General features: G+C 44.0%; 1 protein-coding gene across 1 annotated transcript in view; it reads right to left on the reverse strand.

Moving 5' to 3' along the window:
- GSR (glutathione-disulfide reductase) overlaps nt 1–15,196 on the reverse strand; it is a 49,696-nt gene that overhangs the window by 9,297 nt on the left and 25,203 nt on the right. The window contains exons 6-9 of the mRNA XM_003830764.5: nt 12,580–12,634; nt 8,903–9,002; nt 5,493–5,579; nt 1,732–1,890 (exon numbers count right to left, since the gene is read on the reverse strand). Of these exons, the coding sequence (XP_003830812.3) occupies nt 1,732–1,890; nt 5,493–5,579; nt 8,903–9,002; nt 12,580–12,634 (401 nt within the window). The remainder of the gene's footprint in view (nt 1–1,731; nt 1,891–5,492; nt 5,580–8,902; nt 9,003–12,579; nt 12,635–15,196) is intronic.

Here is a 15,196-nt window from a genome sequence, read left to right on the forward strand (position 1 = left end):
GTGGGCGGATCACCTGAGGTCAGGAGTTCGAGATCAGCCTGGCCAACATGGTGAAATCCTGTCTCTACTAAAAAAATACAAAAATTCGACGGGCGTGGTGGTGCACGCCTGGAATCCCAGCTACTCGGGAGGCTGAGGTAGGCGAATCGCTAGAACCCAGGAGGCAGAGGTTGCAGTGAGCTAGATCACAACACTGTACTCCAGCCTGGGCAACACGGCAAGACTCTGTCTCAAAAAAAAAACAAAAACAAAAACAAAAAAACAAACAAAAAAAACCCAGAACAAAATAAATATATGCACCTCAAACATAAAATATTCTATTATTACTAATAGAGTAGGATAGCATATCAGAAAAATCATCATCATTATCAACAGCAGGTGAACATTCATTGTGTTCATAATGTAAGCTAGGGTCTCACAGTTATAAATTACTTTGCATGCACTTCTTCGTTTACTCTTCTGTATAACCCAACGAGGCAAGAACTTTTTTCATTCCCATTGTGAATATGAACCACTTGAAGCAGAGAAATTAAGCTGCTTGCTCAAAGCCATGCAACTGTTATGTTGTAAGAACTAAGGTTCAAATTTGGGTCAAACTCTGGGAACCACACCCCAAGCTCCCATTCTAGATTTTACTTCAACATTTAAAAGAACAAGTAACAATGCCAACTGTCCACAAATACAGACAGCATGGGTAGAGCCAAGAGAGACAGCTTCACATCTGTTCCCATCCCTGTGTACAATGTACAAGACAGTTACCCACCCAGCAATCTGGATTACCTACTACAGATGCTAAAAGATCAGCATAGGACTTGAAAGAGACATTCACATAGCAAAAACGAAGTCTGTAAGAGGGAGGCCAATAGGAAACTAGGTTAGAGGTGGCAGGCCGGCTGGGCATGGAGGCTCATGTTTATAATCCGAGCACTTTGGGAGGCCGAGGTGGAAGGATCACTTGAGGCCAGGAGTTCAAGAGCAGCCTGGGCAACATAGTAAGACTCCATCTCTACAGAAAACTTAAAAATTAGCTAGGTGTGGTGGCACATTCCTGTAGCTCCAGCTACTTGGGATGCTGAGGCAGAAGGATCAGTTGACCCCAGGAATTCAAGACTGCAAGTACACTAGCCTGGGTGACAAAGCAAGACCCTGTCTCAAAAAAAAAAAAAAAAAAAAAGGAAAGAAAACAAAAAAGAAAAAGGCCAGACGTGGCGGCCTTTTTCTGGGAGATGTTGGGACATGCCTATAGTCCCAGCACTCTGGGAGGCTGAGATGGGCGAATCGCTTGAGCCGAGGAGACCAGCCTGGGCAACATGGTGAAACCTCATCTCTAAAAAAAATAAAAATGAAAAAATTAGCTGGGCATTGTGGCACACACGTAGTTCCATCTACTCCAGAAGCTGAGATGGGTGGATCACTTGAGCCTAGGAGGTTAAGACTGCGGTGAGCTATGATCACACCACTGAACTCCAGCCTGGGTGACAGAACAAGACCTTTCTCAAAAACAGAAAGAAAAAAACAAAACCAGAAAAGAAAGGAAAAGGAAAGAAGAGAAAACTTTTTTTTTTAATTTCAAAGGAAGAAGCAATGAAATTTGATCACAAACTGAATACATGGGAAAAAGAGAAAAGAATCCAATGGAATCCACCCAAGTTTTGGGTGTCTGGGGGGAAAATAAAACCATAAGACTCCTAGTAGATTCACGAATGTTTCGGGCAGACCAAGCCAGCTTACCAGTTTGTTTAAACTCAGGTCCTTGGTATTTGGGACCCGCCCAATGGCCCAGAGCAGGCAGTCAACATCTGGAATCATGGTCATGACGGGTAGCCTACCGGGAACTGCAGTAACCATGCTGACTTCCAAGCCCGACAAAGTCTTTTTAACCTCCTTGACCTATTGGCAAATAAAATGTGTTACACATGTGTGGAGGCTCAGGGAGGACAGGGGAAGAAGGAAAGCAAATACAGAGGAAACTAGAATTTTTAACATTAAAGAAAATCCCTACTGAATCCCACATACAAACATAGACATAAACTTTTACCCAAAGGCCACCAACACTTGAACTCCCTTAAACCAAGCCTGTTCCCTGGGTTGACCCAAATCTTCCAGTCAGTGGCTGGGAATGTCAGCTCATGACACCATTGTAATGCCTCACTTTAAAAACAAAGTATTTTAAAGTGTACTTCTGGAAAAATGTAATAACATTTTAAGTGGTAAACCTAAGCATAGTGCTTTGAAAGTGGGCCACGGCAGCATCACTAGGAAACTTTTCAAAACTGCACAATTAGTGCCTCTCCCTGGGTATATACGTGTGTGTGTGTGTGTATATATATATACACACACACACATATATATATAAAATAAATATACGTATATTTATATATAAATATATATAAAATAAATATATGCATATTATATATAAATATATTTATATATAAATATATGTATATTATATATAAATTATATTTTATTAAATATATGTATTTAATGTTTTTATTAAATATATGTATATTTTTATTTATTATATAAATATATATAAATTTTTATATATGTATATTTATATACATATATTATATAATACATATATTTATATATGTATATTATATATAAATATACATATAAATAAAATATACATATATAAAATATAAATATATAATATACATATATAAATCTATTTATATAAATATACATTTACATATAAATAAAATAATATATTTATTTATTTATTTATTTTTCTTTAAGAGACAGGGTCTTGCTCTGTTGCCCAGGCTGGAGTGCAGTGGCAAGATCAGCCTCCTGGACTCAAGCTCTCCTCCCACTTCAGCCTCCTGGGTAGCTAGGACAACAGGCACGTGCTACCTCATCTGGCTAATTTTTAAATTTTTCATAGAGATGGCATCTTGTTATGTTGCCCAGGCTGGTCTCTAACTCATGGCCTCAACTGATTCTCCTCCTGCCTTGGCCTTGCAAGTGCTGGGATTACAGGTGTGAGCCACTGTGCCTGGGATCTCTGTATATTCTTAATTGGAATGAAGGAAAGTAAGACTTGGGTTGGGAGAGTGGAGAAAATAAATAGTTTACTGAAGGTCCTAAGGTGGTTATGATGGTAGCCTCCTCCACCAGCCGAGCATTTTTACATTCACAATTTTATTTGATGTGGTCTATGCTGAAAAGGTGAGGCTGTGCGGGGGAAGGGAAGATCATTTTTAAAAGGCTAATTCTCTAGGAAAATACTGCCTGAAATTCAAGTGATTGCTTGAGGAATAAAGCACTTTGTAATTCTTTCTAACTACAAAATTCAAAGGGTATGATTTAAAATTAGATTCTAGGCTGGGCATGGTGGCTCACACCTGTAATCCCAACACTTTGGGAGGCCGAGGCTAGAGGATCACTTGAGCTCATGAGTTTGAGAACAGCCTGGGCAACATAGTGAGACTCCATGTCTACAAAATTTTTTTTTAAAATTAGCCAGGCATGGTGGCATGCACCTGTAGAAGCTAGGTGGGAGGATTGCTTGAGCCCAGGAGTTGGAGACTGCAGTGAGCAATGATCATGGAACTGCACTACAGCCTGGGCAACACAGCAAGACCTTGTGTCAAGAAAAATAATTTTAAAAATGAAAGATAGAGGCCAGGCATGGTGGCTCATGCCTGTAATCCCAGCACTTTGGGAGGCTGAGGTGGGCAGATCGCTTGAGACCAGGAGTTCAAGACCAGCCTGCCAACATGGTGAAACCCATCTCTACTAAAACAAAATACAAAAATTAGTTGGGCTTGGTGGCAGGTGCCTATATTCCCAGCTGAGGCAGGAGAATCACTTGAACCTGGGAGGTGGAGGTTGCAGTGAGCTGTGACTGTGCCACTGCACTCCAGCCTGGGCGACAGAGCAAGACCCTGTCTCAAAAACAAAACAAAACAAACAAACCAAAAAACCCAAGAAAGATAGGCTGGGCACAGTAGCTCACTCCTGTAATCCCAGCACCCTGGGAGGCTGAGGTGAGTGGATCACTTGAGGTCAGGAGTTGGAGACCAGCCTGGCCAAAATGGTGAAACCCCATCTCTACTGAAAATACAAAAATTAGCCAGGCATGGTGGTGCGTGACTGTAATCCCAGCTACTCAGGAGGCTGAGGCAGGAGAATCCCTTGAATCTAGGAGGCAGAGGTTGCAGTGAGCCGAGATGGCACCACTGCACTCCAGCCTGAGCAACAGAGCGAAATTCTATCTCAAAAAAAAAAAAAGATAAAAATTAGATTCCATATTTCCTAAAAAATGAATATAAATCTAAAAATATTAAGGATGTGTAATAAGACACCTGAGCACAAAAATCAAAGTTTTAAAATCCAAATTTAAAAAATCAGGGGCCGGGTGTGGTGGGTCACGCCTGTAATCCTTACACTTTGGGAGGCCAAGGTGGGCAGATAGCCTCAGCTCAGGAGTTCAAGACCAGCCTGGCCAACATGGCTCAACCCTATCTTTACAAAAAATACAAAAAAATTAGCCAGGCGTGGTGGCACGTGCCTGTAGTCCCAGCTACTTGGTGGGGGCAGAGGTGGAAGGACTGCTTGAGCCCAGGAGGTTGAGGCTGCAGTGAGCTGAGACTGCACCAATGCACTCCAGCCTGGGTGACAAAGTGAGACACTGTCTCAAAAAGAAAAAAAAAAAAAATCAAAGTTCATCTAAATTCAACTGCCAGATTTCTAATATTTTACCCTTGACTTCAAGGCTGTAATGTAAAATACAGCTTTTTTTTTTTTTTTTGAGATGGACTCTCGCTCTTGATGCCCAGGCTGGAATGCAATGGCACGATCTCAGCTCACCACAACCTCCACCTCCTGAGTTCAAGCAATGCTCCTGCCCCGAGTAGCTGGAATTACAGGCATGCGCCACCACGCCCAGCTAATTTTGTATTTTTAGTAGAGATGGAGTTTCTCCATGTTGGTCAGGCTGGTCTCGAACTCCCAACCTCAGGTGATCCGCCTGCCTCGACCTCCCAAAGTGCTGGGATAACAGGTGTGAGCCACCACACCCAGATTTTTTTTTTTTTGAGACGGAGTCTCGCTCTTGTCTCCCAGGCTGGAGTGCAGTGGCACGATCTCGGCTCACTGCAACCTCCGCCTTCTGGGTTCAAGCAATTCTCCTGCCTCAACCTCCAGAGTAGCTGGGATTACAGGTGCACACCACCACGCCCAGCTAATTTTTGTATTTTTAGTAGAGAGAGGGTTTCACCATGTTGGCCAGGATGTTCTCGAAGTCCTGACTTCAAGTGTTCCGCCCACCTCAGCCTCCCAAAGTGCTGGGATTACAAGTGTGAGCCACCGCACCTGGCCAAAATACAGCTTCTTAGGAGGAAGGAAATAATCGGGAGTACCCTAGAGGTGGAATATATGGACCGGGGTAGACATAGTGTTTGGGTTTTTAAACTAACTGGGCGAAGCCACAAGCAGAAAGTGTGATTGACTGGGGGCCGCGTGCATGCCTGGGCTTGGCACCGTACCTGGGAGAACTTCAGCACCTCCACGCCAGCATTCTCCAGCTCCTCCGTGCAGTTGGTGCTGATCACTGAATCAAAACTTCTAAGTACCTGCATATCAACATAGGGATGGGTAATGCGAGAGGAAGAAAACTTGAGCAAAGACACACTACAAACTTGGGAGGGAAACTTCAGCATTATCTCTCCCCTAATTATTTCCTCCTTACTTATGGCCATATTGGGAGTGGAGTATTAATAAATTCCCTATTTTCCTACATCACCACCACCATCTGCAATACATATGACTTCACCAACTCCTGTCCTACAGTTAAATGGACAGCCATTGTCCACTGTCTTCTCCTCACAAAGCTTGCTTCTCTTTTCCTTAAGTCCAGGGAACAGAAATTCTCTTTCCACTTTTCGTATCTTAAGGTCTGCTTTCCCTCTGATATGATTGAAGGGAAGATTCGCTAGCAAAATCTTGTCTAGCCATAAATCTCAACAGTATGGCCTTGGAGATATATCTGTGACCATCCACATGTGAAGTTCAGGTGGGAGGTCATGAGTTATTCACAGAGTAGTTCTTTTTTTTTTTTTTTTTTTTGAGAGGGAGTCTTGCTCTACCACCCAGGCTGGAGTGCAGTGGTACCATCTCAGCCCACTGCAACCTCCGCCTCCCGGATTCAAGCAATTCTCCCACCTCATCCTCCCGAGGAGCTGGGATTACAGGCGCCCGCCACCATGCCTGGCTAATTTTTCTATTTTTAGTAGAGACGGGGTTTCGCCATGTTGGCCAGGCTGGCCTCGAACTCCTGACCTCAGGTGATCCGCCCACCTAGGCCTCCCAAAGTGCTGGGATTATAGGTGTGAGCCACCATGCCCACCCACAGAGTAGCTCTAAAATGGAGTTAACACTGGGAAAAAAAGGGAGAATGAACTTGGTGCATTTGGGATGGGAGAGGGCAGGAAGCCCAAGTAGATGTGGCTCTCTCCAAAGTAGCCAATTTTACAGATGCAAGAATTACCCCCTTTATTGACAGACTGATGCAGGTTATTTACTTATCTATATATAAATTCAAGCTAGGAACTCCTCTACCTTTCCCCATCCTTCTAATCTGCTGGATATATTCTAGCAAAATAATACTTACCTATGAAAAAATATTATTCAGGACCTCAATCTCCTGGAGCTAACTATATAACCAGTTTCAAAGCTACAGAGAAAGTTCCTTAAAGTAGATACTGCCTAGGATTCTCAGAATCCCTGTCTCCCTCCATCTGCTCACATGAGAATTAGAATCATAGCATCTTGGTAGTCAGGGATCTGATAAATTCTGTCCCTGCAGAACTAGGCCCCAAAGGCATTATGTGGCTTGCCTAAGTCACAGGTTTGTTAGGGACAGTCAGCTGCCCAGGCTAGAGTGCAGTGGCACAATCTTTGCTCACTGCAGCCTTGACCTCCTGGATTCAAGTGATTCTCCTACCTCAGCCTCCCAAGTAGCTGCAACTACAGGCGTATACCACTACACCTTGCTTATTTTTTAATTTTTTGTAGTAGAGATGGGGGTCTCACTATGTTGCCCAGGTTGGTCTTGAACTCCTCCCTGCTACTTGGGAGGCTGAGGCAGGAGGATAGCTTGAGGCCAGGAGTTCGAGACCAGCCTGGGCAACGTAGTAAGACCTCATCTCTAAAAATATATAAAAAGTAGTCAGGTGGCGCATGCCTGTAATCCCAAGCACTTTGGGAGGCCGAGGTGGGCGGATCACTTGAGCTCAGGAGTTTGAGACCAGCCTGGGCAACATGGTGAAACCTCACTGGGTGTGGTGGCATGTTCCTGTAGTCCTGGCTATTTGGGAGGCTGGGGTGGGAAGATCGCTTGAGCCCAGAAGGTTGAGGATGCAATGAGCCATGATGCGCCACTGCACTCTAGCCTGGACAACACAGTGAGACCCTGTCTCAAAAAAAAAAAAAAAAAATTAGTCAGGGCATGGTGGCCCACACCTGTGGCCTCAGCTACTTGGAAGGCTGAGGCAGGAAAATCCTATGAGCTCAGAAGGCTGCAGTGAGCTATGATCATGCCACTGTACTGCAGACTGGGTAACATAGCAAGACTCTGTCTCTTAAAAAAAAAAAAATTTCAAGTGTATGATCTACAAGATTCCCTTTAATGTAAGCTCGTTCGACCTGCAGCCTGCAGGCCGTGTGCGGACCAGGATGACTTTGAATGTGGCCCAACACAAATTTGTACACTTTCTTAAAATGCTATGAGATTTTTTTGCAGTTTTTTTGTTTTGTTTTGTTTTTTGTTTTGAGACAGAGTCTTGCTCTGTTGCCCAGGCTGGAGTGTGGTGGTGCAATCTTGGCTCTCTGCAACCTCTGCCTCTTGGGTTCAGGCGATTCTTATGCCTCAGCCTCCCGTGTAGCTGTGATTAGTTGCCTGCCACCATGCCTGGATAATTTTTGGATTTTTAGTAGAGATGGGGTTTCACCATGTTGGCCAGGATGGTCTCCAACTCCTGACCTCAAGTGATCCGCCCGCCTCAGCCTCCCAAAGTGCTGGGAATTAGAGGCGTGAGCCACTGTGCCCAGTTTGCAATTTATTTTTTTATTAGCTCATCAGCTATTGTTTGTGTTAGTGTATTTTATATGTAGTCCAAGACAATTCTACTCCTTCCAGTGTGGCTCAGGGAAGCCAAAAGATTGGACACCCCTGCTTTAATGCAAAGAATTTAGTAAATTGTTTGGAATCAGTGGTAACAATCTAACATTACTTGATCATATAAAATTGATTTCCAGAAATTAATAAATTAACTTGGCGGGGCTCGGTGGCTCACACCTGTAATCCCAGCACTTTGGGAGGTCGAGGTGGGTGGATCACCTGAGGTAGGGAGTTCGAGACCAGCCTGGCCAACATGGTGAAACTCCATCTCTACTAAAAATACAAAAATTAGTTGGGCATGGTGGTGGACGCCTGTAATCCCAGCTACTCGGGAGGCTGAGGCAGGAGACTCGCTTGAGCCCAGGAGGCAGAGGTTGCAGTGAGCCGAGATGGTGCCACTGCACTCCAGCCTGGACAAAAGAGTGAGACTCTGTCTCAAAAAATAAAAATAAAAAAATAAATTAACCTAACAGTCTGTTTAATTTAGCTAATAGTTATGTTTAGGCCCCACGTCTCCCTATGAGGGCATCTCATGACTATCTACCACTTAGTGATGAAATTACCAGCCAATTTGACCAACTCAAAATTATCATCATCAACCAGCAACTGGGAGGGATATAGGCCAAATTCAGGTAACTTGGATACAGCACCATATGAAACCAACCAAATGACCCCCACACCTGCTTTGCACCCTAGTATTTAACGACAACATAAGAAAAAATTCTTCATTTTTTAAATTAACATCAAGAAAAGAGAAAAGAAAAAGGTGGAATTTACCTTATCATGCCGTATCATCAGTGATGTCTTAGAACCCAGGGCGGAGAGGATCCCTGCCATCTCCACAGCAATGTAACCTGCACCAACAATGACGCTGCGGCTGAGATGCGAGCAGAGGGTTAGTATTTTTAAATAAACTAATTTTGGAATAATTTCACGTTTACAGAAAAGTTGCAGAGATAGTACAGAGATTTCCCTTATTATACCCCTTGATCAGTTTTCCCTAAAGTTAATATTTTACTTAATTAGGATACCTTTGTCAAAATAAGAAATTGACATTGGTACATTACTAATGACTAAGCCCTAGACTGCAGATTTTCACTTTTTCCCTTTTTTTTGAGATAGGGTCTCTGTCACCCAGGCTGGAGTGTAGTGGTGTGAACACGGCTCACTGCAGCCTCAACCTCCAGGACTCAAGCGATCCTCCAGCCTCAGCCTCCTGAGTAGCTGGGACTACAGACATTCATCGCCACACCCAGCTAAGTTTTATATTTTCTTTTGTAGAGACAGAGTCTCACCATGTTAGCCCAGGCTAGTCTTAGCTCCTGGGCTCAAGCAATGCTCTTACCTTGGCCTCCCAAAGTGCCAGCATTACAGGTGTAAGCTACCTTGCCTAGCCCAGTTTTTCTATTAATCTTTTTTTTTTCTGTTCCAAGATCCAATCCTGGATACCACTGCAACTTTAAGTAGAAAATATTCCTTTGAGCCTGGGCAATATAGTGAGACCCCATCTCTACAAAAACATAAAAGTAAGGCCAGGCACGGTGGCTCATGCCCATAATCCTAGCACTTTGGGAGGCTGAGGTGGGTGGATCACCTGGGTCAGGAGTTCAAGACCAGCCTGGCCAACATGGTGAACCCCGTCTCTACAAAAAATACAAAAAGTTAGCCAGGTGCAGTGGTGTGTGCCTGTAATCCCAGCTATTCGGGAGGCTGAGGCAGGAGAATCGCTTGCCCTTAGGAGGCAGAGGATGCAGTAAGCCAAGATTGCACCAATGCACTCCAGCCTGGGAAACAGAGCGAGACTCTGTCTCAAAAAAAAAAAAAAAAAAAAAAACTAAAAGTAAAAATAAAAATTATCCAAGTATGATGGTCCATGTCTGTGGTCCCAGTTACTTGAGAGGCTGAGGCAGGAGGATAACTTGTGTCTGGGAGGTGGAGGCTGCAGTGAGCTATGACTATACCACTGCAGTCCAGCCTGGGTGACAGAGCAAAAGACCCTATCTCAAAAGAAAAGAAAAATCCCTAATATCCCGTCACAGAAGGGAAATATATTTTTCATTGTTTTTAAAGCTCTTTAGCCTCATTTCTTCAGAAAGGAAAAAACTCTGTGCAGAGACAATATCTCCCTATGTTGCCCAGGCTGGTCTCGAACTCCTAGGCTCAAGCGATCCTCCGGCCTGAGCCTCCCAAGTAGCCGAGACTACCAGCATGTGCCAACACACCCAGCTAATTTTTGTATTTTTTTTGCAGAGATCGGGTTGTGCTGTGTTGCCCAGGCTGGTTTCAAACTCCTGGGCTCAAGAAATTCGCTTGCCTCAGGCCTCCCAAAGTGCTGAGATTACAGGCATAAGCCACTGCGCCTGGCTTCTGGAACTGATCTTTCAGGCGGCTGAATCCCTAAAAGATTTCTCTTTACCTTGTTACAGCCCCAGGACTACTCATGCACAGTATTCCACAAGGTTCATGCTCCATCCAAACAGAAGCGCCCTCAGTGCAAAAACTAAATCACGCTATCTTCCCTACATTATTTATGTACTTGCCCAATTATTACTTATTCACCAACACCGTAAAAAAGATAAAGTAGACTTGAAGAATCACATATCAATTGTAAATTCATTTTCTTGTGTTTCAGAGCCTTTTGTTGATGACATGCATAAATGTAAATATTTAAAATTGCTAATGAACAGCTATCTATAATGAAACTTCTTTGAGGGTGAGTCCGGAATGAAATTACATTATCCAAACATAATGAGTCATGACTGTATGTCTCACTACATCCTCACATATGTCATGTCACTCAACCCTAAAATCAAACAATGCAGGGTGGATCACAGGGAAGGAAGGCTGTTCTCTAACACATTTCTGTGACCTGATAGCAAACCAAAAAAGACTGTATGCTTTTCTTAGAACTCCTCCAAGTCAGAAGCCTGCCTGGTCTGAGGTATCTTCAAGGGACATTTTCACCATCCTATGGAACTGCAAAGCAGCTCCCTGGTCCTTTCTGAACTGCCTCATGCTGTCTGAACTGTCCATGACTCTGGGTGAATCAAAGTGAAGACAGGCTCATGGACTATGAGTCACTCTCCCTAAAAGCCCTTCTAAAAGCATAGGATTAGGACCTCAAACTGGATTAGCACAGCCCCTGAGGGAACAGAAGAGTTGAGCAATGCAAACTCCACAGTGAGTGCCACTCAGAAGATGAATGAAGGCCAGTCCCTGCGCCAACATATTGGGTCCCTCCACCTGTTTCCAGGCATCACCTCTTCTCACAAGTGACAGGAGCATCCCTCTAAACTAGAAAGCCTGCAATGTACAGCACCTTCAAATCAGAGAAACAAACTTCCTCATGATCTTTTTGCCTCTCTATGAATCTAAATCCATTCAGCACGGTGGCCCATGCTTGTATTCCTACTGCTTTGAGAGGCCAAGGTGGGAGGATTGCTTGAGGCTAGGAATTCTAGACCAGCCTGGACAACAGAACGAGACCCCATCTCTACAAAAATTTAAATTAAAAAGTGAACCAGGTATGTTGGTGCACGTTTGTAGTCCCAGCTACTCGGGAGGCTGAGGTGAAAGGATTGCTTGAGCCCAAGAGCTCAAGGCTACCACAAGCCATGATGGCGCCACTGCACTCCTGCCTGGGCGATGGAAGAAGACCCTGTCTCTAAAAAAAAAATGTATTTTCATTAAAAGAAAATCTGGCCAGGTGTGGTGGCTCACACCTGTAATTCCAGCACTTTGGGAGGCCGAGGCAGGCGGACCACCTGAGGTCAGGAGTTTGAGACCAGCCTGACCAACATGGAGAAAACCCATCTCTACTAAAAATACAAAATTAGCGGGGCGTGGTGGCACTCTCTCTCTCTTTCTTTCTTTCTTGGTGTGATCTTGTCTCACTGCAACTCCGCCTTGAGAATTCAAGTGATTCTCCTGCCTCAGCTTCCCGAGTAGCTGAGACTACAGGCCCGCACCACCACACCCAGCTAATTTCCATAGTTTTAGTAGAGACAGGGTTTCACCATGTTGGCCAGGCTGGTCTCGAGCTCCTGACCTCAGGTGATCTGCCCGCTTCAGCCTCCCAAAGTGCTAGGATTACAGCCATGAGCCACCACATCTGGCCAAAACCAGCTATTCTATTCTAAAATACAAGCTACTTTAGACACATTCTTAATTGATGCTGTATTAAGTTGAAGAAAGAAGACAGTTTTAGGACTTTGCTATGCAGTCTTCAAATTACCCTGCATTTGACTTTGGCCTCTGATTGAAAGCATGAAAGATTTGAGGGATCTACTGAGGAGTTCTAGGAATGAGATATACAAGGTCATGAAAAGAGAAGCTGTAAGAGGAGGGAATTCAGGAAAGGCCTACATTAAATGCTTGGGAGGAGAAGACAAAGAAAAGTTACCAGGAGACAGTAAGGAAGAATGAGTCACTGAGGTCAGGTCAGGTTGGCTTACCTGGGCAATTCTTCCAGCTGAAAAAATCCATCGCTGGTTATTCCTAAGCTGGCACCTATGTAGAAAAAGGCAACATAGATCACACAAGACTGCTCTTTCTCTTGCAAAGTAATCACAACATTTTATGCCAAAAACCAAACACTTTTACAGCCAACATAGTCTCCGTTTTGACAAGTTTTGTTAAAGTCTCTGCTTGGAAAGCTGCCAACCAAATCCTCCCTGAGTCAACATTTTTATTTTCTCTCTAGAAACAGAAGCCATGATGGCTAAATAACTTTTACATTTCTCTGAAGAATGAAGATCTCAGTGGTCATGAACAGACTCTGCTGGATCTGTTCACCCTCCCACCCCAAGGGCAGGTAGGAACCCTGGGGCTCAGCTCATTACAGGTGTGAGACACCATTCCTGCCTGAAAAGACAAATTTCTATGTAGTTCAAAATCTATGTGGCCTGGCCAACGTGGTGAAACCCTGTCTCTACTAAAAACACAAAAATTAGCTGGACGTGGTGGCACGCACCTATAGTCCCAGCTACTTGGGAGGCTGAGGCAGGAGAATCACTTGAACCTGGGAGGCGGAGGTTGCAGTGAGCCGAGATCGTGCCACTGCACTCCAGCCTGGGAACAGAGCAAGATTTCGTCTCAAAAAAAAAAAAAAAAAAAAAAAAATCGATGTGGCCCTTTCCTCTCTGCTTATTCTTTCAAAGGTTTCAACCTATATGGTGTATACATTGAATTACAAGAGGTACAACCTATATAGTGAAATATACATGTAGTGAAAAGGAGATTGAAACCTTTGGATATAGGATAGCAGGTCCTATCTTGCAGGACTTCCAAATGCATTCTTCCAGGTTTGACCTTCTCCCCAGGTTGCAGTTCCATGTTTCTAACTATCTCGTCACACAATTTTACGTTGGCTTCAAACTTAGTCTATTTAGAACTGAACCTTAATTTTATCTTCCAACCCATATCTCTCTCAAGTTTACCACTTCAGTTACCACCTGCTCCCAATAATGCAGACAAAGCCTTCAGTTGTCAACTGCTGATTCCTTCTCTCAGGAGCCCCCCTACCCTCATTTCTCATCAGTTATTAAATATATTAGGCCAGGTGCAGTGGCTCACACCTATAATCCCAGCACTTTGGGAGACTAAGACAGGCAGATCGCCTGAGGTCAAATGTTCGAGACTAGCCTGGCCAACATGGTGAAACCCCGTCTCTACTAAAAATACAAAAATTAGCTGAGTGTGGTGGCGCATGCCTGTACTCCCTGCTACTCAGGAGGCTGGGGCAGGAGAATCGCTTGAACACAGGAGGCAGAGGTTGCAGTGAGCCAAGATCTTCCCATTGCACTCCAGCCTGGGCGACAAAAGCAAAACTCTGTCTCTGAACAAACAAACAAACAAAAAAATATATATGTTGCATTTTGGCTGTGTGCAGTGGCTCACACCTGTAATCCCAGCACTTTGGGAGGCCAAGGTGGGCAGATCAACTGAGGTCAGGAGTTTGAGACTGGCCTGGACAACGTGGCAAAACCCCACCTCCACTAAAAATACAAAAAAAATTAGCTGGACATGGTGGTGCGTGCCTGTAGTACCAGCTACTAAGGAGGCTGAGGCAGGAGAATTGCTTAAACCCGGGAGGCAGAGGTTCCAGTGAGTGGAGATTGCACCACTACACTCCAGCCTGGGTGGCAGAGCAAGAATCTGTCTCAAAAAAAAAAAAAAAAAAAAAAAAAAAAAAATTCACCTTGATAATGAATCTTATGAAGCTAATCCATGGAAAATTCAAAAGATGTATAAACTATGTTCACCATCCACAAAGTCCTTATAATCTAGCTGGGAAAAAAGAAAGATATCGCTTGAGCCATCTCCCATCTAAATGTCCTGGTCAAGGCCTTAGTGAGCTGTGATCACACCACTGCACTCCAGCCTGGACAACAGAGCAAGACCCTGTCTCAAAAAAATAAAATAATATAAAATAAAATAATAGGCCGGGCACAGTGGCTCATGCCTGTAATCCCAGCACTTTGGGAGGCCGAGGTGGGCCCATGTGACCAACATGGTGAAACTCTGTCTCTACTAAAGTACATAATTAGCTGGGCGTGGTGGCGGACACCTGTAATCCCAGCTACTCGGGAGTCTGAGGCAGGAAAATCGCTTGAACCCAGGAGGTGGAGGTTGCAGTGAGCTGAGGTTGCGCCACTGCACTCCAGCCTGGGTGACAGAGCCAGACTCTGTCTCAAAATAAATAAATAAATAATAAAATAAAATGCAAAAGCAGTTATGACCATCTCTGAGATTCCTTACAGCTTTAATCTTCTATAAGTCTCTACTTAAAAGAGAAAAATATGCATATAAAAGCTTACTTAGCTACTCAAGCTACATCCTTACAGGATTTCTCTCTCTTGAACAAAACAATAAATTATCACGTGTCTTGTAAATAACAACCCGTCTGACAAACTGAGGCTGGAAACAATGTATGCTAAGCTAAGAAGGAAAGAATGAGGCTTTCATGGATTTCTCTCCCTCTGTTACCTGCAATATGTCTGAGCCTGGGGCCAAATGAAATCTCTTGGCTGGGCACGGTGGCCTGCAATCCCAGCACTTTGGGAGGCCAAG

This window comes from Pan paniscus, chromosome 7, assembly GCF_029289425.2.
Source record: "Pan paniscus chromosome 7, NHGRI_mPanPan1-v2.0_pri, whole genome shotgun sequence".
In the NCBI taxonomy this organism is placed as follows: domain Eukaryota; kingdom Metazoa; phylum Chordata; class Mammalia; order Primates; family Hominidae; genus Pan; species Pan paniscus.